The sequence below is a fragment of the Chrysemys picta genome, chromosome 1 (assembly GCF_011386835.1).
Source record: "Chrysemys picta bellii isolate R12L10 chromosome 1, ASM1138683v2, whole genome shotgun sequence".
In the NCBI taxonomy this organism is placed as follows: Eukaryota; Metazoa; Chordata; order Testudines; family Emydidae; genus Chrysemys; species Chrysemys picta.
Genome location: NC_088791.1, coordinates 87,065,433 through 87,087,094, shown reverse-complemented (window position 1 = coordinate 87,087,094; position 21,662 = coordinate 87,065,433). Strand labels below are relative to the sequence as shown.

Genomic DNA, 21,662 nt, shown 5'->3' with positions numbered 1-21,662 from the left:
TGTTGAATATTTAGTGGCACTACAAAGTATACAATTTGTTTATGGCAAAAGGTGCTTGAGACACTCATCAGAACGACTGCACAATAAACAGTGTAACTGTGTCTTCCTTACTCTCTCCCTTCATCCCTCACCATGTCCCCACCTCCTCTTTCCCTCTGTGGTTTCATTTCTCCTCTAACATTGTGTTGTAATGTTCACGTCCTATCCTCTCAATAAATGAGGTTGCCTCCCTGTGACTATGCTCAAAGTGGCTCTTCATTTCGCCTCTTCCCGGTCTCCTCTCCCTTAGTAGGATACAACTTAATGGACTGTACACATCACAAGCCAACGAAATTGCTCTCTAAAGTACAATAAGGCCAAAGAAACAAAACTGATGAAACATGAAAGATCCTTGCTCAACACCCTCAAAGACGAAGAGTCATAGCTTCAGTTCTCCCTACCACTGCCTTTGTGAAGAAGCAAGAATCCTAAAGCAGAATACAAGCGTCAGAAAACCCAACTGAAGATGCTCAACCTTGGTGTTAGTCAGGCTTCCAATTAAACCAATGTGTAGTGGCTCCTCCTGAACCTGCACTTTTTTTTTTTTTTTAAATATAACAAACAACTACCTCTACAGAAACTCAGTTTTGTACTGACCCACTAGGTAAGACCAGAAATGGGAATAACAAAAAGTCACTCAATCTTTTATTCCTATTCACCAACAAAAAGCAGATTTAAGTGCCTGGTGGTACTTAATACTGTTCCAAAACATCAACTTTAGCAAAACACAAACTTATATAAATCAGGAAATCCAGAGTTAAGGAACATGCCAATGTAACCTTAACTCTACTCTCATTGAGCGAAGACCTATAAGCCCATAGCACGCATTCTTTCATTGTACTGAACAAGAGCTATCTATACCTGCCTTACACTCAAACATCTAGCTTACTCCACAGAAAACACCATATCTGCTAAATTTTACAACCTTTACTCATATGCACAGGATGCCACCTAATACGATCGTTTCCTCTTACCCTTCACTGAAACCACAGACCACACTCATCTCCCACCTAACTGATGACAATTCCCATAGTCAGAAGACATCTGGGCCCTGCTACTGACACAACCTACACAATGCAGTGCTGAAATGAGGCATACCGGATCCCTCAGGGTACATAGGCACCTCTTTCCTTAGATCACAGTCAGGGGTCAGGCAAAGGGATTCACATACTTCCAGAAAGTCACAACTCCCACCCCAGATCTCCTATCATTATCACAGCTCTGCCAAGCTGCGCCAACATTTAATACACCTACACCTACATCTACCCCTACTCTTGTACTCCTAGGCCACCATTTCAAGTTCACCTTCCCCTTTCTGTCCCAGTAAGCCACTAGCACTTGGGAAACCATTAGCATGTAAGACGTTGCTCCCTGCTGTCTGGTGACCTCGGAGGGTGCATATGTATCACAGGCAGCAGCTTACTGGAGGGATGCATGCTTCCTTGAATCATGTACCCTGTGCTGTACACCAAACCAGGCCCCATACTGCCACTATGCGCCACCACCTAGCTGGACTCCCCATCTGCTTCAGCCAGGCTTCCTCAGCCATGCCTTTGACCCACCCAGTCTACTTCCCCTGCAAGTCAGCCTCCCCTCCCCTGCAAGATATGGTATATACCTAAACTTTGTATTTTCTGATTTTCAGAGTTTTAGATTTGTGTTACCTTAAGATCACAGCACAGAAACAGCAGAGAAGGATGTGGGGCTGACAGGTCTGCCTCCCCCCAACACCTTGGCACCCACCACACATATCACCCTTCCCAGTGTTCCATCCCTCATCTCCATCCTCTCCCCTGACCTGAACCTCCCAACCCCTCTTCCCTCACTTACCCCAATTTATCCCCTCCCGCCACAAACCCAAGCCCCTTTCCCCCATTCCTTCTCTTTTTCTCTGCCCCCAGCTCCACCTCTCAGCCAGCATTTGCATACACAATTATTTTCTTTTCAAAAATAGTCTGAGCACCTTCTGAATTTTCTCCTGTACTCAGACGACATTTCCCCAAAACAACAAAAGACCTCTTTGACAAAGGCAAATTGTAGCAACATGACTATTTAATTTCCAGATTTCCACCAAGGATGGGTTCCAGGTTAAAATGTCTAGGTGTTGCTCATATTCAATAGCCATAGCATGTTCCATTCAGCCATCCATATTATGTGAAAACTGGCTGACTAGTAACTAACTTGGGTACCATGCACATACACAAGATAATCAGTTTTGTGCATGAGTGTTAGGTTCAAGCCTGTAGAGATTAATTTTGTTAAACAACATTTTCAATACTGCTTCCCCAAAGGAGGCTATATCTCAGGAACGTTTTGGTGAAACGACCCCAAATTTATATCACTATCCCTACCCCAGCACCCCATGAGGCATACTAACTTTCAAGGGAAAGTGAGTAACTATGCAGATACAAGAGCACTTACAGGAATTGACCTCAAACCGTAAAGTTTTCTCAACCTTAACTATCCGGGAGCTGGCACCTGCCTATAATTTTAACTTTTTTAAAGCTTGGGCGAGGTCTCTTGCTGTAGTTCAGGCAAAGAGAGTGTAAAAGGCCTGGGGAACTGATGGTGGAAAAACACGGCTTCTACTTTGTAAAAATTCAGGAATAATGCTAAAACAAAATAAACCAAAACCAAGAAAAGCTCTTTGCTTCAGCAGTTAGGGAGGGATAGCTCAGTGGTTTGAGCATTGGTCTGCTAAACCCAGGGTTGAGAGTTCAATCCTTGAGGGGGCCACTTGGGGATCTGGGGCAAAATCAGTACTTGGTCCTGCTAGTGAAGGCAGAGGGCTGTACTCAATAACCTTTCAAGGTCCCTTCCAGTTCTAGGAGATGGGATATCTCCATAAATTATTATATTATTATTATTACCGTGACTTCAGCCCTCTTTCAAGTGAAGTATAACTGCGCAAAACAAGGTTTTGTTTTAATGAATATTTTAGCAGTTGAAGTCAGTCACATACTATACCTTCAACATCTCTGTGAATAATATCAGAAAAAGTGACCGTTTGGGCAACAGTGCAACTAGAACATGGTGACATATGACCTACTTTTATTTATTTTCTCTAATTGCCAAGTCCATATCTTTTGTTATTATTTCTGCACGTTTTTCCAAATGCTCCAGACCTCTATGTCCAGCAAAAAAATACTTACAATTTTACTAAAATTTACCTGGATTCCTCTAATGGATGTTGGACGGTAACTAGTCGAGGGTGTCGAAGCCTTGTTAGTTGTTGAACTCCTCGCTTTAAAGAATCAATAATCTGATCCTTTTCAAATTTCTGATATTTGTCTATTAACTTTTTATCAAAGACGAAAACAGCAACTTCCTAAAAATAAGCAACAAAACTCAGTCAGTATTACCTAAGCCACACAGTAAAGTTTATATAATATGATCCATCAAAGCAGAAAGTAGTTCATTATACATCCATAGCCAAATGCTATACTAACTTATTTCAGTTACAATCAACATGATTTTTTAAAATCTCAATTCAATAATATATTTTTCCTGAGCCAATAAACTACTGCTACATACTTTATAAAAAATAATGATTTGACTATTACCACCATGGAATAGGCGCCGACTCCGTGGGTGCTCTGGGGCTGGAGCACCCATGTGTGTGTGTGTGTGTGTGTGTGTGCGCGCGCGCTGAGCACCCACTGGTTGCCCGCCTAGCAGAACCTTCCACTCCGCCCAGCACCTCCTGCCCACCCGTGGCCCCACGGTGCAGCACCTTCCCCTCCCTCCCTGTGCCTCTTGCAGATCAGCTGTTTCATGGCATCAGGAGGCACTGGGGGAGAAGGGGGAAGGAGTGAGGGTGCAGCGCACTCGGGGGTGGAACTGGGCGGGAAGAAGCGTGGTGGGGGCAGGGCAGGGGTGGGGCATTGGCGGAAGGGGTAGAGTGGGGGCACAGCCTAGGCAGAGCCTGGGGGAGCACCGCCTGGCAGATTAGAAACTCGGTGCCTATGGTTAATGGTACCACGCTACTTATGCGATTACTAAGCAGCACATCTGAAGACAGCAGCTGGCCTGATTTTAAATAAATGGGAGTTTTGCATACTCAGCACCTCAAAATCAGCTCAGGTATTGGTAATTTAAATAGTTTGAGAATACACTTATTTTATTTGTTGGAATGATGCTTTGTTATGATTGACATTTGTATTTTTTCTTGAGCATATTGTAGAGAATGGAAAGAATAAATTCTTTTCCTAAACAATATTTTCCTCAGTTTTTTTTTTTTAACTCAACTCTTAAAAAATTACTCAAGAGAAAATGCAAGTTCTACTGAATTCAGAATGTTTTGCTGTCTCTTAAAAATTAATTTGGGGGAGGACTACATAATTTGGTAGGTCATATTCAACAAAAAATTAAGGAGTCTTCCAGCTGTGATGTATTCAGCAATTAAGAGGTGAGGGGGGTAATTAACCCTGAGCCTGTGCTTCCTGACTCCCAATATCCAAAAAGGTGGTCAGTTAATTAATTTTTATTTTATATATGTCTGCTCCTTGTACAGAAGGAAATATGTTCATAAAATATAAACTAATATAAAGCTAGACTTTATATAAATTTATCAATATTAATTTGTATCCAAAAATGCTATGTTTCAGCCCAAAGACAAGACAAGGAGGCAACTGTTGGTGTAAATTTGGGCACAAGTGCTATTTTAATGAATATGCATATTCAGCATGTCAGCCTGCTATGCAGCAGGTCACACATGCAAACAGCACAATGCTAATAATTTTCACCTATATGTATATATATTTGTATATAGACAAAGCAAAAGCAGCAAAATGACCTTTGCAGTAAGTTATGTGAATAAATATTACATTTTATTTGTCCACATGGAAGTTATTTATAATGGATGAAATCCACCCCAGGTCAGAGGGCTCAAAAAAACCAAACCAAAAACAGTTTATGCTTAATTATATACTGCAGTAAAGACTTGTGATGTTGGCCCCCCCCGCCCCAAAAGGCTCAACTTCACTCCAAGGAACTGCAGTGGGCACACAACTAACCTGAGTTTTAGTGATATTACAGTTCAAGCAATATGCCCTATACTTAAAATGGGAAATACTACTAGAATTGCTAATATCTCTAAAACAAGCATGAGCATTTTAAGTGCATCCATTGTTCAGATTATTTCAAGCAATCCATTGGACTAAAGAGCACACAGTGTTGGTTATTTAAGATGAGATAGACTTTTCCATCTTCCTCTTCCATCCAGCAGAATTCTTTGAGATATCTAGTAAATTCATCTCAACATTCTGCCATTCTGAGTGCCTGGAAACTGTTACCATTAAACAAGAAAACGCACTCTATATAGGAGTTCTTTCTACAGAAAATTGAAACATAGTTGTTTGGTCCCATAACAGTTTCTTCTCTTCATGAAAAGTTCTTATTAAAAAAATTAGTCAAGACAAAAATAGTGCTATATTTATTTACAAAACTGAGTGTAACATCTTGCAAAGGATTACATAGGGGTTTAACATTATGGACTACTTGGAGTCCAACTGAAACCATGAAGTCTTAGTTCTTTTAATACTAAAAGAAATTCAAGAATATCCTTGTCACCTGCAAATCTTTGTATGCTAGCCACTTCTCATCTGCTTCAATATAAATTGTTTTTCTGACTTAATATCCTTTCAGTTTACTTCCACTCAATCATGAATGGTATCCCTCATTAGAAAACAGCCCTCAGTGCCACAAATGGCTCAGGATTTAAAGCATTTAAAGTAATTCCCACACCATTTGCCGCCTTCAATTTTTACATAGCAGAAGCCTTATCTAGCATATTAAATCAATACTATTAAATATTGATGCTATGGTACCAGTCAGATTTGCCTAAAACTTCTTTTTAGAAGTTATTTTCTGTTTGCACTAGGATTTCTCATACCTGTAATTCCCTATAAATGGAGATATCCCATCTCCTAGAACTGGAAGGGACCTTGAAAGGTCATCAAGTCAGCCTCCTGCCTTCACTAGCAGGACCAAGTACTGATTTTTGCCCCAGATCCCTAAGTGGCCCCCTCAAGGACTGAACTCACAACCCTGGGTTTAACATGCCAATGCTCAAACCACTGAGCTATCCCTCCCCTGCAACACATACAAGGTCCATCTACAGTAAGGACAGCAGAAACTGCAGTGTACATACAGCTTACAAGGTTCTAATCACTGTCAGAAAGAGCAGTAAACACACCCAAGCTCTGCCTAAACTGCAGATACCACCAGAAGAGTTTGCACACACCTGCTAAGAATTACAGATCTGTAGAAAATACCTTAGTTACTTTCTGACGGTCTCATCTTTTTACCTCATAAAGCAAAGCAGAAAACAACTGGGTTTTTTTCTGGAATAAAGTTAAATAGCTTAGTGTCATCCAGAATGAAGACCAAAGACACCTGAGTTTCTCATAGCTGATCAAAGCAATTAACTCCTTCACAAAAGCGATACAAGACATTCCTCTAAATCAGGGGTTCCCAAACTGCGGCATGCACATGTCTGGAGGTACTTGAGACATCTCCCCGGGGGGGAGGGGAGGGTGTGTTACACAGGAAAAAATGTGTAATGGTGGATTTTATTTTATTTATTACATTTTTATAATAGGCTACTCAGACGAAGTTTTAAACTCGGTGGGAATGTTATATAAAATACAGTAGTTATTTTACTTCAAGATGTATCAATGAGAACACAGATACACAGAGATGCTGACTTATAGAGCCCCCTCACTTCCAATCATCACACAGCACAGGTTCAGTTTACCCAGCAACTGTCCAGTCTAATTGAGCTCAGAACTTAGGGTTTTTTTTTCAGTTGTATATGTCACACTATAACTATCTGTATGTAAAAATAAAATATGGACAGGTTGTATTAAGAAGAACACAATGTATAAGTGATGAGAAGGGCAGGGCTATGTGGGCAGCTGGTAGATCTGGAATTATAATAGCAAGTTATTCATATAGTCCTTTTCGTGGACTCAAAATGAAAAGTTAAAAATCAACAGGTGCCTATCATCTTATATATTTGTAAAGTGCCTAACTTAAAGAATTATATCCTATATACATCAGGGACAATTTCATCCACTACCAACATGCAATAACCATTGGAAAGGCACCATGATTGCTATACAATAGTTTAGGGATAGGAAGTGAATGGTATATTTTATGCAGTTATACAATTAAACAAACATATAGGTAAGCAAAATATAACAGACTTCACTGAAATTTGGTCAGACACTGGGATAACATCAATTAATCACAAAAGAAATTATAAACTGAATTTTATTTAATGGTCAGTCTAGTCCCTAAATAAAAATACAATTCTTTGATATTACTTTCTCTTCCTGTTATAAGAATTTCTGCATTGAGCAAAGGTGAATGGAAGACTTCAATTGGTTATTAAAAATTAAATGAGAAAATATAAGCAACAGGAAATTCAAGTTATGTCAAGTATATGTCTAAATAATAGACACCATGAACAGAGATGATGAATTCCTTAAAAGAAGACTCCTCTCTCTAATATAAATTCACAAAAACTTCAGTCATTATGGCAGAGTTAAAAACCAGTGCCAATCTTCTTTCCAACCAGCAACAAATGAGAGGCCAGAGTGGGGAAAACAAATGGCTTCAGAAGTTTCCAAGGAGTTCAGATACTTAAATGATGGGCCTGGAATAAGTAACTAAGATGTTTATCTAATCTAGAATGCAAGCCATTAGAGAGAATGGTAATCAGTTTAGGTGCTTGGGAAAGGATATTTAAAGAGAGGGAAAAACAAACAAACAAACAAAAAACCCAACAAAGGGGATGATAATCCAGGAAGATGACCAGCTTTTACCAGAGAGCCTTCAGAGAAAAAGAATTAAAGGCATTAAAGAATTTACTGTCAAGCAAAACTGGCAATCTGTCTTTTATTCTTATAACCATATTAGGAAAAGTAATAAAGCAGCCTACAGGCTAGAAGTGATGCAGCAAAGGCAAAAACAACTTACAATAGAAGATGGATACGTTCTAAGTCCCCACAGAAAGACTCTAATGTAGTTGCCAAATATTTTATAAGGGTCATTTTAAGTTAAATCTCCCAGGGTAGTTGCATGATGATTTAATTTTTAAGAGAAGCAGTATACAAGCAGTAAATGGAAAGAAACCCAGTCCAACACATTAAAATAATAATTTCTAAGATTTTTTTTTGGCTGCTGTATAACTGCTTCATAAAAATTCAGCTTCTATGCCAGATACTCTTCTTCTGGAAGATTTCACTGAAATTTGACAAGTAATTGTCTTGAAAATTGTTCAAGGTATTTGTTGAGGACTTCACTTTAACAAACTGTAAATATGAGTGTTAAATATTTGTTTTTTCTTTTCTTGTATGTTGATTTTTACCCAATATTTTTAAATATAAGTAAATACAATAAAATAAATAGATGTGTGACATTTTCCAGCACACAGCCAAATGTGAACATATATAACACGACTAGTGACTGACATCTGGATCTCCACACAAACCAGTACAACATTTCTGGAGGGTTTTTTTTGCCTGTTTAATGATGCCTTTAACATTATCTGAGCATTAATATTTTGAAGTAGTAACAACAAATGTGTTTTAAAAGGTAAAGAAGGAATTGTCCATAATATTTTGGGTATTCTCTGATTGCCAAAATAAGTCAATACTTGTTGCAGTCTTACATAATTTCTTTGCTGAAACTCTATAGAAAACATTTATCTTTATACGACATTTGTTCTTTACAGGAACATAGATTCATAGATTTCTAGGACTGGAAGGGACCTCAAGAGGTCATTGAGTCCAGTCCCCTGCCCTCATGGCAGGACCAAATACTGTCCAGACCATCCCGGATAGACATTTATCTAACCTACTCTTAAATATCTCCAGAGATGGAGATTCCACAACCTCCCTAGGCAGTTTATTCCAGTGTTTAAGCACCCTGACAGTTAGGAACTTTTTCTTAATGTCCAACCTAAACCTCCCTTGCTGCAGTTTAAGCCCATTGCTTCTTGTTCTATCCTTAGAGGCTAAGGTGAACAAGTTTTCTCCCTCCTCCTTATGACACCCTTTTAGATATCATGTCCCCTCTCAGTCTTAAACACATAAAAAAACCCAAATGCACACAGAGGAGTTCTTTCCTAAACCAATAAGGAAGTTTCTTTACAATAATAAAAACTATTACAGTTTTAGATCTGCAACCGTGGTTTCTACCATAGCATGGAGGCAAAGACAATTGTGAATATTTTAAAGATTCGGGGGGAGGGGGGAAAGAGAGGAATAAAAAACCTGAACTTTATGGCATTTTGCTTTCAATCTGCATTTTAATCTAACCCCTTCATTACACAAAGTGGTGTATAATCACATTAATTGCAGACTGCACATGAGCACAGCTTTGTTTATGTTTGGATGCACATTAAAGTGCTAAATTTGTTTTTATTACTTATTTAAAATGAAGCACTCTTTGTCCAGAGTTCTTTAAATTTCATAATAGAAATTGATTTTTGAAGACATAACGTATCATCATTGGCACAATGACTCAAGCAAAGTCAACCCCCAGATAGTCTAGTAGAGAAGAGGAAATATTAGGCAAAAATATTTTGCTGAACCACAGGCCTCTAGAAAACACTTCTCTTCGCACAGACATATTAGTAAACCCATAGGTGACCTGAAAATATTTTGAAAGAAAAAAGAAAATTTAGGATTATGTGCCAAATGCACCAATAACCTGGGTAAGAATACAAGATTCTCCCTGCAATTGTAGCTCTGGGCTGCTGCAGGCCCTGCTGGGTCCAAGTTCAGGTCCAGCACAGGCACCAGAACCGAGAGCAGGAAGCCTCTCTCTCCTGTGCTCTTAAGGAGTCCCCTCCTGGTCTCAGGCAGTTTGGAGGAGGAAGCTGCTTGATTCAGATGCAGAGATTACAAGAGCAGGACCTACTGAGTAGACTGGGATAAGGCGGGGGCGGGGGAATGGAGGGGCACGAGGGGATGGAGATGGTAGATTAAATTCCTCTCAGTAGGGTTCTAGTCTCAAACTGGCTTGGCAAGTAGACTGGGACAAAGACATGAGTGGATAAATGCTGAGAGTGGATGAGGGAGGAGGGATAGCTCAGTGGTTTGAGCATTGGCTTGCTAAACCCAGGGTTGTGAGTTCAATCCTTGAGGGGGCAATTTGGGGATTGGTCCTGCTTTGAGCAGGGGGTTGGACTAGATGACCTCCTGAGGTCCCTTCCAACCCTGATATTCTATGAATGACTAGGAGCCCAGGGTGGAAAACGGACAGGAAGCCAGAGGGGATAGGGAACTTGGGGAGAGAGGAGTTGACTGGGGAGATAGACAATCAGATGGAGACCTGGGAGGAGGGAAAATTAGGACTGGGTGGGCAATGTGCTGGAACTGTGAGGAGTCCAGAGGGGTGAAACTAGGGATTGATAGGGCAAGAAGACTGGAGTGGGGATGAGAAGCCTGTGGAAAGTGGGACTGGCTCAGTGAAGAGAATGAGACCGGAAGAGGAGCCTGGTGTGGGAAAGAGACAGGACTGGGAAATAGATAGGTTGGAAGGGATAGGGCAAAAGAGAGGACACTTGAGGGGAATGGGCAGAAGAATCTGTGCCCACTGGAGCACACACCCCTCCTCCAAAGCCTGGAATGGAACCCAAGTCTCACCATTCTCTTATGCGTGTGAAATCCAATGGCAACGTTTTCTATCCCCCTCTAGAGCAGTGGTTCTCAACCAGGGGCCTGGGGCCCCCTGCGGGGCCGCAAGCAGGTTTCAGGGGGTCTGTCAAGCAAGGCTAGCAGACTCATTGCAGCCCAGAGCAGAAAGCCGAAGCCCCACTGCATGGGCCTGAAGCCCTGAGCCCCACCACCTGGGGCTGAAGCTGAAACCTGACCAACTTAGCTTCATGACGCTCCCTGTGACATGAGGCCCCAAGCAACTGGCCTGTTTGCTACCCCCTAATACTGACCCTGGCTTTTATATGCAACAAATCAATTGTTGTGACACTGGTGGGCCGTAGAGGTTTTATAACATGCGCGGGGGGGGGGGGGGGGGGCTCAGAAAGATAAATGTTGAGAACCCCTGGTCTAGAGGTCATCCACACAGAAGAGAGAACGACTCCTATGGGAATTCTGTGCCATTGCACACGCGCAGAAGTCATGTGCCACACAGAATTTCTTTTCCTTAGCAGATAATAAATTTTGATGAGAAGTGCTGCAGTTACGCCTTTCCCTGACCGGGGCCGCTGTGGTGTCAGGACAGAGAGCAGACGATCCCAGCTGGGAGCAGCCTGAGCTGTAAATAGGGAAGAGAAAAGTCTGTGTTCCTCACAGAGCTCTGCTCATGGGGCCAGGTCAAAAGGCAAGGGATACGTGGGGCTACTGGGGGGGGCGCAGGCGAATGGGAGTGAGGGTGCAGGAACACAATGGGGCCGGGGGAGGAGGTGGCTGAGTGAGGGTGCAGGGCCACATGAGGATTGGGGAAGGGGCTGGCTAAGTGGGGGAGACACATGGGGACAGTGGCAGATGTGCCTACCTCAGAGAGGCTAGGGGTCAGCATGGGGAAGGCACCCTAACAATCGATCCCCTCATTCCCCCCGCTCAAAAAAAAAACCCAAAAAACCCCAAAAAACGAAACGTTCCATACTTCTACCACCCATACATAACAACCCTCCAAGTTCACACCCAGGCTCCTTCCCAGCAATTACTTCCCTCCCCCTCAGCTCCTCCATTACCCCAGACTCCCCCAAGCCTTTGTACTGCTTCTGAGGGGTGCAGGAAATACGTTTCTGTATTGTAGTCTAAAGAATTATTACTCAAAGTTCTTTATTAATATGTCTAGTAAGGAATCTATTTGTCAAAAAACGTTTCCTGAATCTTTTTTGTTGTCTGTATTGCTACAGACATACTTGCTGATGGGTATTTTGAAATAAATTACCAAAATAATTGAAACTGGCATGTTTATTTTGACTAATAAAATATGCAGAATTTTAAAATATTGTGTGCAGAATTTTTAATTTTTTTGGCACAGAATTCTCCGAGCAGTAACCTACTACTGCTATAAATTACTCCTTTTGCTCAAGAGGCAGAGGTCTGTGCTGTGGAGCTAAAGGTCCCAACCCTGCTGATGACCTACATGACTGAATTTGTTCTTTCAGTTCGTTTTTTTAAAAACCTTGGAAATTTCATATAAAACACTAAATTAAGGTTGCTAAGTCAAGCACTCAAAAGTTAGGAAATGCCAGAATTAAGACTGCCCATGAATATAAAGTGCTTCTAATTTGCCCCCACTCCCACACTTATGCATGATAGTCTTTAATTACATGATAACATGCTATTTTTTTCTTCCCCCACAGGACCCCTGCCTCATTCAGTATACAGGATGAACCAGGGCTGTGTAGTGAAGGAGCCTTGACTGTGGGACCCCTGCTTCATTTGTCCTGAAAGTTGGAAGGTACGTAGAGAATGACAAGGGATTGCAGGAAGAGAAAGGATGGTCTCCTTGTTAGGGCAGTTGAATGCTGCCCTAGAGAATGTTATTCTACCACTGACTTTGCCAGGTTTCAGAGTAGCAGCCGTGTTAGTCTGTATCTGCAAAAAGAACAGGACGACTTGTGGCACCTTAGAGACTAACAAATTTATTAGAGCATAAGCTTTCGTGGACTACAGCTCACTTCTTCGGATGCACATAGAGTGGAATATATATTGAGGAGATATATATATATACACACACATACAGAGAGCATGAACAGGTAGGAGTTGTCTTACCAACTCTGAGAGGCCAATTAAGTAATAGAAAAAAACAAACTTTTCACTAGTGGGCACTAATTGCATGTTTCGCACTTTCTCAATGTTTGAGTTGACACCCCAGAATCTAACGGCAGAAGTTTTGAGCACTTGGACACAATTGAAGTTGGTGGGACTGTGCTTTGAACATAACATGCAAGATGCTGGGAAAAAAAAAAAAATCAGATTCTAGGTGCCTCAAATTGGGCGTCCAAAATTAGTGGATACTTTTGACCTTAATCTCACTGTGCCTCAGTTCTCCATCTGTAAATGGCGATAATTATACAGCCTCATCTCAGAGGGGTGTTGTGAAAAACTCCTTACTCTTTATGAAGCACTCAGCTATGACAGTGATGAGGGTCAAAAAAGTCTGAGGAAATTAATATTTCTGTCTTCAGAGAAAGGTTTGAATAGCACGCAGTGAATAAGGGCTAGGGCCACACATTGAACAATGAGGAGAAAAAAAAATATTGATTATCTACTCATTAAGTCTGAACTGTCCATCCTATGCACTGAACGAGGCAGGGGTCTTGTGAGAAAAAATAGTATGTCATAATGTAATTAAAGAATGTATCACAATGCATATGCACATGGTGACCAGATTTCAGTTGTACAGGCAACCTTAATTCTGGCATTTCCTAACTTTTAAGTGCTTGACTTTGCAACTTTACTAATATTCTTTTAATCAATGTACTTTTTTGGGGGGTGTAATAGATATAATTTGGCAAATCATTCCATTCAGTATCTGAACACATACCCAGCATGTGACTACATGATGCGCTACTAAGATTTTCTGGAACCTCAATTAAAGAGAATTCTCTACTTAAGACACAGGTTAGTATTCCAATAGTCATCTGTTCTTTTTCCAAAAGAGATGCCCCATCCTCCCATTCTTTCACAAGTCTTTTTTAAAACTGGAGTCTTTTTTAAATTACATTTCCTTCCAGGTTGTTTTAGTAATAGCCTCATTCAACTGTGATTATTCTGAAACTAATCTCCCTTCCTCACTCGACTAGTTAGTTAAATAAATTTTGATTCCAACAAGACTGTGAGAGTTAATGGATTCTCTGAACGAGAAACAGAAACCAAGTGTAGCAGGGATTCTAGTGCCCAGATGATCATCTCATTACACGTTTTGCTAACCCTTGAGATGGAGGAGGTGGTTTGGTAAGAAAGTTCTCTCAAGTGCCCCCATCCCTATTTGTGCCTTCCTGAATGCATTTTAAGAAGAGGGGAGGGAACTAGTGCTTCCTTAGGCCAGAAAAAACTAGATTAGATTAAATTAGATTAGATTAGCTAGATAGAGAAAGAAAAAGATGTTCAAGGCAATATGGAGTAAGTAAACAACAAAGCCCAAAATGGACTGAACAAAAACAAAAAAATGCTGGGGCCTAAATAATTTTTTTATATGTATATATGTATGTATGTGCTACATAGGACGATTCATAATACATATACACAAATATTCATACATGCATACATATATTATCTCGTACATTTATTTGTGTAAACCAGACACCAAGCAAGCAAAAACCTGATAATCAAATATTAAAATATAAACATCCTTGTAAACCAGGACAGACAGCAGATCCAGGAGGGCAGTAACAAGTTTCCTCCACTTAGAGTGCCACAATACCATTTCTAAAAGCATTCACCTTCCAGACGCCAGTGATGAGATTTTCAAGAGTGCTGAGTGTTAAGAGACAAACTCCCACCGATTTAAACTGAGAGCCGAGGTAGGTCAACACAGTTCAAAGCATAATCCTATCTCACCCACTTCCACAATATACCTTACTTCCACTTATCCAGGGAACAAGAGACTTTCGATCAGTTCTGCTTCTCCCATATGAAAACTCAAGAGTTCTGTGCAAAGGATTTTAAACTATGTAAAATGCTGCAAAGTGAATCTGTAGCCAGATGGCCAAAGAATCTATATTTGAATACTGAATACCTATTTGTGGTGGAAAGAAAGGAATGCTGATACTGCTTACAAAAAAATCGGAGCTATTTGAAACAGGACACTCATGTAACATTTTGGGGAAGTTAGTGATGTCACTGGCACAGATGACAAAGCCACTCACAAGTTGCCAGAAGGGTGGACTGGCAGAACAAAGGAATAAAATAAATTACTAATGAACAGATAGCATGCAATATAATAACCATAATAGATCTTGCACTTCACTGTATATCTTAGCAATGTTTGGAAGGAGTCTACCAAAGAGTATAACTCCTCACAAACATCTGGAAAAAGACATCCTTCAAGAAATTATTCTTATATGAAAATAATTGTTGGAAGCCTTTTCACACACAAAGTACTTGCACTGATTAGTTTTGTTTTGCAGCATCGGATTGAATGTTGACGTGATGACTGGCCAAAATATGAACTACTGATAATCATGTCACTACTAGTCAAATACAACTAATCATCACGCAATAAAATGCTTGTAACATGGAACTGGCCGTGTACTTTTAGCCTTATCAGTGACAAAATAGTTTGCAGAAACAGTCAGGGTTTGCTTTACCACATTTGGAGCCAAATCATGCAGACTCTACTGTGAGAAGACCCAATCAAAACTTGAAAAATGTACCTAAGCTTAATTCCCTGTCTGGAGTGGCTTGTTAACCAGGTGAAAGATACCCATAGTGCCATAGCTCATGCCCCCACAGCCATATCCATATTGTCTTTCCCCATGCCCCCACGGCCACATCCGTTGCAATTTAAAGAAATAAAAATTATTCCATCTATTAAGCACTGTAATTGTATTTTGAGGATTATTGATTGAAGAGTGCTTGGTTGTTTCCGTATTCAAAAGAGTATTAATAACATTGATATTCTTAGTTAAATAATTTTTCTTATGATAGTGATATTGTGCAATAGAAGGAAACTGTTAAATGCTTACAGTTTCCAGTCCATTTTTACATTATTTAAAAAAAAAAATATTGGCTTACAAGGCAGCTGTGGGGGTGGGGCGGGACTTGGACCCATTCTGGGCACCAACAAAAATTATACAAACCTGCCGCTTCTGAGCGAATATAGTGTTTACAGGAATGAGGGGTTAACAGCAATGACCTGAAACAGGCATGGTGAAGGCAGTTAGCATGAGGCCATCCCCCACATACTTTTGGTCAACATAACTCATGCCTAACATTTCTTACTGCTAAATTTCTATTGACCCAGAAACTAAATTGTGACAGTCTGTTGTGATTAAATGAGCAGTGGGAACCTTAAATCAATTAAGGCATTTGGATACCTTTTCTATCTTCGTTTGACTTCACGAGTTGTAACGCTAGCAACAGTTTACTGAATAAAATGTTCTTCTAAACCTTTCCTAACAAAAGATGCAATTGTTATCATTCCTCAAGTATTATTTTAATGCAACCACAGGCCTTCACCTGAGATCTCACCTGTTTTGTTGACTTTTTAGTCCCATTAAAGATCTTCCAAGCAAGCCCACTGCCACCACTGGCAATATGTCGTCCAACATCAAATTCCCTGGTAACAGGATTTCCCATGACCGCACTGGTGACATCAGCTGTTACCTTTGTAACGGTACTTTTCAACTTATTCAGCATGGACTCCATTGTCCCAACTATATGCTATCACGTTAGCCTACAAATGTGAAGGGGGAAAAAAAAAATCACAATTCTTTCCATTTCTGTTAATGGAAGGTACTGAAAATGGTTAGTTTACATTAGTTCATATTATTAAAAATACAGAACACAAAGCCAGCTATGGGAAATCTATATTTTAAAATGGAAGAGTAAAGTTTTATTTTTTTCTTAAAAGAGAAAACCTGCCTAAGATCTCAAATCATCAACAGTATAAAAGTATATTTACACTGAAGACATTTTAAAAAATGAGTTCTCGCTCTCTTACTGTACCTGCCAAAACCCACGCTCAAAATTCAGTGTTTTACCTGAAACAACTGCTGACGTTATTAACACTTTCTGTTCTGATGTGTTAATGAGTTCATCAGCTGCTGCAGGGAAAGTGGAGAAACTGCTTTTTCTATGCTTTGCTTTAGAATTAGTGCTTCTGCATGGTTATTCAATTTAAGAGATGCAAGAGTCTGGTTTCCAATAAATTTCATTTTCACCTGTACTATATATTACTGTACTATAATTTCCTCACTTAACTGAGGTAGTTAATTACAAACACCTGCTGCCAGAGACGCCAAGAAAACACTACCGTCCAGCAACTCAAACCATTAATACGAATATCTTTTTGCTGGTGGGTGTGCTATTGGAGGAATAGGACAAGAAACTTATCCTGAAACAGGGAGAGAGACATACACACATCTTGTTCCCTACCTGCAGTAAGAAATTAGATAAAGATGGAACACAAGGAGAAATTAATTGTTAGTAACAGTTATCATACATAGAACACCCAAAAACAAACTCTAAATTAAGACAGCCTCCAACTTCATCTCAAAGAGAGGGTATGGAGGAATATTCATTTCTCCACCAGACAAAAGTAAAACAAACTTGAAAAATAGTGCACCAGGGAATATTTAAGTGTGCGCAAACATATTGTTTAAATTTATAGCCTTATTGGTCACGTACCTAGGTCACCACAATATTATTCTTACAATAACTAAGTCATCACCTTCTGGCCAACTAGCCTCATGAGGTGGTTTAGTATATTTAGTTCCTACCATCTTTTTTGACATTTTAGACATATTTACATGGATTCGGAGTATCATTTCACCCACCACTCTAAAGAGTACCACTGTGTTTTCCAAACGGAAGAGAGGATGTTTTGGGGGTGATACAGCAGATGTTTTCAAAATTATGGAAAACAAGTGATAGAAATAAGCGAGGGACACAATATCTAAGAATGAGGTAACGAGGATTAAATTGAAAAATTTTAGCTGTTTCATGCAAGTTACATTTCATTTCGATCACCTGCAGGTAAGTAAGTTGAAGTAATTTGTTTTCAGAGGTTAGAATTGTGAGTGAGGGTACTGTGGGAAAAAAAACAAAAACAAAACAAAAAAAAACAAAACCCACACACACCTGGGTGACAATAATCCCTAAATTTATACTTCTTAAAAATTTATTGTTAAATATATTTATTGTTAAAATATATTGTTATATTTGTAATCCCTTTCAGTTTTTTAATTTCTGCTGAATACTTCACCTCACTTGTGCTGGTTGGAAAAAACATGTTGTAGAAAGGAAGGGCGCTGCCTACTTAGGTTCCATTCCTATAAACATTTAGCTTTAAGCTCATGAGTATCGCCTGTGGCTTCAATGGGACTATCCACATGCATGAAGTTAGGCATGTGTGTAAGCATTTGCAGGACCGGGGCCTTAATTATTTAGGTATGAAGAGTTAAGTATTGGTAAATACATTTCATCTGAAGCAACTGAACTTCATGATATGGAACCATGCCAATGAAGCAGAAATTTCCTGTTCAACCAGCTACTGAACAGGAATAGAGAGACCAAGGAATGAGGTAGAGAATTATTTCAGAGTAATTATGTATTAAACTATCGAGTATTCATGCTCTGTTGGAGGGGTTAGTGAAAATAAGCTAGAGAAATTTACTTATTATAAAAATATATATATCTTGTGTATTGAGTTATGGTAATTATACAATTTGTACAAATTATACAAATTGTAGTTGTGTCAGCCAAGATAAAGACTGATTTATTATATCTAAACTCCCCAACCAACGGAAAAGCAGTTGCCTACCTGATAAGTATGGAAAAACACCATGCCTCATAGATCATAGGACAGCCTGAAATAAAGAGATGCTGGTATCTGTAGTCCTTCAGGACCTTATTCTATAGCCATTCTGCATGGGTGCTCCACATGCAAAAGGACTACAGAATCAGGCCCCAAGCAGATACCAAGATAAAAATATATAGTACTGGATTTGATTTCCTGATATTGCTTTTTCTGTAACTGAAGATTTCATTCAGATAGGCAGAAACAATATATTCCAGTTTAATCCCTTCTAAGTGTCTCCACTTCTGAAATGCCTCTTCAAGTAAATTTGGGCCCAAACATGCAAGGTGCTGAGCACACTCTAGCCCCGCTGGGATCAACAGGGTGGCAGTGCTCACTACCCCACAGAACTTGACCCTTTACTAGTACAGCAATATCATAAGAGCTATACTGGTAACTTTTTAGCTGCACCCTGTTGGATTCTCACTGTGGAAGGACAGCATATAGGACTCCATATTTACTGGTATTGGCTCAAAAGCAGAGAAACTGTATCTCCCAAGGATGTGCAACACAGAATCTCAGGGTACAGAATGGGCAGAGGGGGCAAAGGACTAAGGTAAAACAAGTCTGTGACACTGGGATTAAATATTAAACGAATACTTATGTGTTATCTCAAGCTTGTTAAAACTAAAATAATTTAGGTCTAGTTTACTTTTTGCCATTTATATTACTTACTTTTGTATTTCATTCAGCATGGACAATGAAACTAGAACAGTCAGTTTCTTTTTCTGGTATTAACCCACTAGCACTGGATCTTTGTGTTTGAAGTCACAATATGGGAGGGGCATTTTTTAAAAACCTGACTACACTGGAAGTATGAAGTAAACAAGTTCCTGTTCATATTCCCTTTTACATGTTCAAATTCCTTATCTGTGCTTAAGTTTGGAGAAGAGTCTCTCTGTTGAGAGGTGGAAGAATGAATGAAATTGCTTTCAATTAAACTGGAGGAAGCATTCTCTGCTAGAGGTGGCAGTTCCATGTGGTAATTGTATTGAAAAGATTGGAGAAGGCAGTAAGGGAGGATACTAACAAAAAATTATTAAAAAAAAGAGTGAGGATTTACAAACAGGCCTGGTATGCAGGATCAAATCTGCTCCTTCCCAACTTGGCACTGAACAAAGTTAAACCATTGACTAAGTCAGCAGAGAAAAGAGATAGTGAGCCAATTTTCTCTCTCAGCATGCAGATTGTTTTCATAAATTAATGTTTGTTAATACTGCTGGTATATTTTTATAAATCCTTGTGTAGACAATCTGACAAATCTAAAATGGGTTTTGTTCTATAAAAATAGTTTATTACCAATTTCAATTACACCATATTAAATGTCAGTTGAAATAATATATCTAGAGAGAGAATCCACATGGAGCAAGTACATAAGAGATTTTAACTTGGGGAGTGACAATTTCAGTAACACAAATTACAGTCAAAACAGTGGTATATAAAATATGAAAGTTATCAGCTTCTTCAGCAGTATTTTCAAGACTAAAATTGAGCTACTATACATAGAAAAAGTAACAATCACAAGACAATGACGTAATAAAGTCAAGCATCCACAAGGCATAAAGCATTTTACACTTTTAAAATTAAAATGTAGAAGATACAAAAAGCAAGAAAACTCCAGTATCTTAGTAACTGTAATACTCAAGGGAATAAGGAGTGGGAGCTCTAGAAATATTTAAGATAGAACTTTTCTTCTTCCTGTTTGACATTTGAGTACAATATCCATACAAAAACAGGCCCCCGATCCTATAAATTGTTGGGTGTGGGGGAGCCCTTATGCTTGCATGGAAGCCCACTGCAGTCAACAGGGGCTCCGTGCTGGTGTTTGCCTAACAGATCAGCTTGCAGAACTGGAGCTTTACAATTTTGCTAAGGCAACATGTGAATAAGTGGCACAAGATAGGGGAACATTAAGAATACTGAAAATAAGAATAAACCCAAAACAAATAAGCCCCCAACTCCTCCTCAGTTTTCATTTGAGTAATCACTTTGAGCTAGTTTATTCTCTTTTCTATTATGGTAATGTAGGGGGGTGTTGCGTGAAACCAATGCCACCCATCCCCCATGGCTGTATCAGTGCTCTATCTGGTTTGTGACCCCCAGGGCAAGGCTGATACTCCACTTGTGAGCAAGGGGGAAGAGCACTGAAAGACCTATCTCCACCCTATCATAAGTGCCATTCCACAGAGCTGGCTAGATACACACAGTGGTGCACCCTACAAAAAGTAGATTACTCCCCACCAGCTCAACAGTGGAGCACAGGAGAAACTGGGCCTCAGTGAGGTATTTTTGATACCCAGTGGTTCCCAGTATTCTCCTTACAATCAAGCTTTCCTTTACTTGTAAAAACAATTCAAAGCACATTTTCGAAACGTATAAATATTATGGATCATGTAAAGTACCAATGATAACAGGGCAAAACACATCCTGATTTCATCATGAGTTCTGCACCAGAGGGCAAGGCTGAAAACCCCAAACCCTGCAAGCTACCAAGTAGACAAACAACAGACCAAGTTATTTATTATAGGCTCCCAGCAGGGGGTTGGGAGAAAGCGGGGACAACCTGAACTGTCACACGAGCCACATGGGCACAAGAGCCCTTCGGGTGTTGAGAGGGAATAAATTACCCCCTTTAACGGGTCACGTGCTCTTCGCCGCCGTGTCCTGCCAACAAAGCCACGTATCGCTGTCCGCAGGGAGCGTCCCCCCAGGGAGCTCCTGTCAGTCGCCACCTCGCCTGCACCCCCAAGTCCTCCGGCCCCGCTGGGAGAGGCACAGTGAAGGGCAGCTCAGCACCCCCCGCCCCGCCCCCGGGGCCACAGGTTTAGAGTGAGTGACTAGCCGCCCGGCCCGGCGCTCTGGCCCTGCACAAAACACGGCCCGGCTGACGGCCCTGCCCGGGAGCGGCTCCTGGGCGAGCGGGTCCCCGGTGTCGCTAGGCCAGAGGCAGCCGCTGCCCCGCCCTCACCTGCGCCTAAGGGAAGCTGCGGGGGCCTTGTCCCGCCGTGTGTCCGTCCGCGTCGCGCTCTCCAGCCGCGGCTCAGCCCCGTCCCCCCTGCGGCTACTCCATGGCGACCGAACCAGCGCCCGGGCCACCAGCCCCCCCGCCCTGC

At 40.5% G+C, this 21,662-nt stretch overlaps 1 protein-coding gene across 3 annotated transcripts in view; it reads right to left on the bottom strand.

Annotated features, from left to right (window-relative positions):
- SCYL2 (SCY1 like pseudokinase 2) overlaps window positions 1-21,658 on the bottom strand; it is a 56,083-nt gene extending 34,425 nt beyond the window's left edge. For 2 of the 3 annotated variants that reach the window (XM_005305250.4, XM_065561264.1), the window contains exons 1-3: window positions 21,518-21,658; window positions 16,221-16,425; window positions 3,210-3,367 (exon numbers count right to left, since the gene is read on the bottom strand). In XM_005305250.4, the coding sequence (XP_005305307.1) occupies window positions 3,210-3,367; window positions 16,221-16,397 (335 nt within the window). In that variant the 5' untranslated portion in view covers window positions 16,398-16,425; window positions 21,518-21,658. The remainder of the gene's footprint in view (window positions 1-3,209; window positions 3,368-16,220; window positions 16,426-21,517) is intronic. The other variant, XM_065561262.1, reaches the window with a different exon arrangement.
- Between the last annotated feature and the right edge of the window lie 4 nt (window positions 21,659-21,662).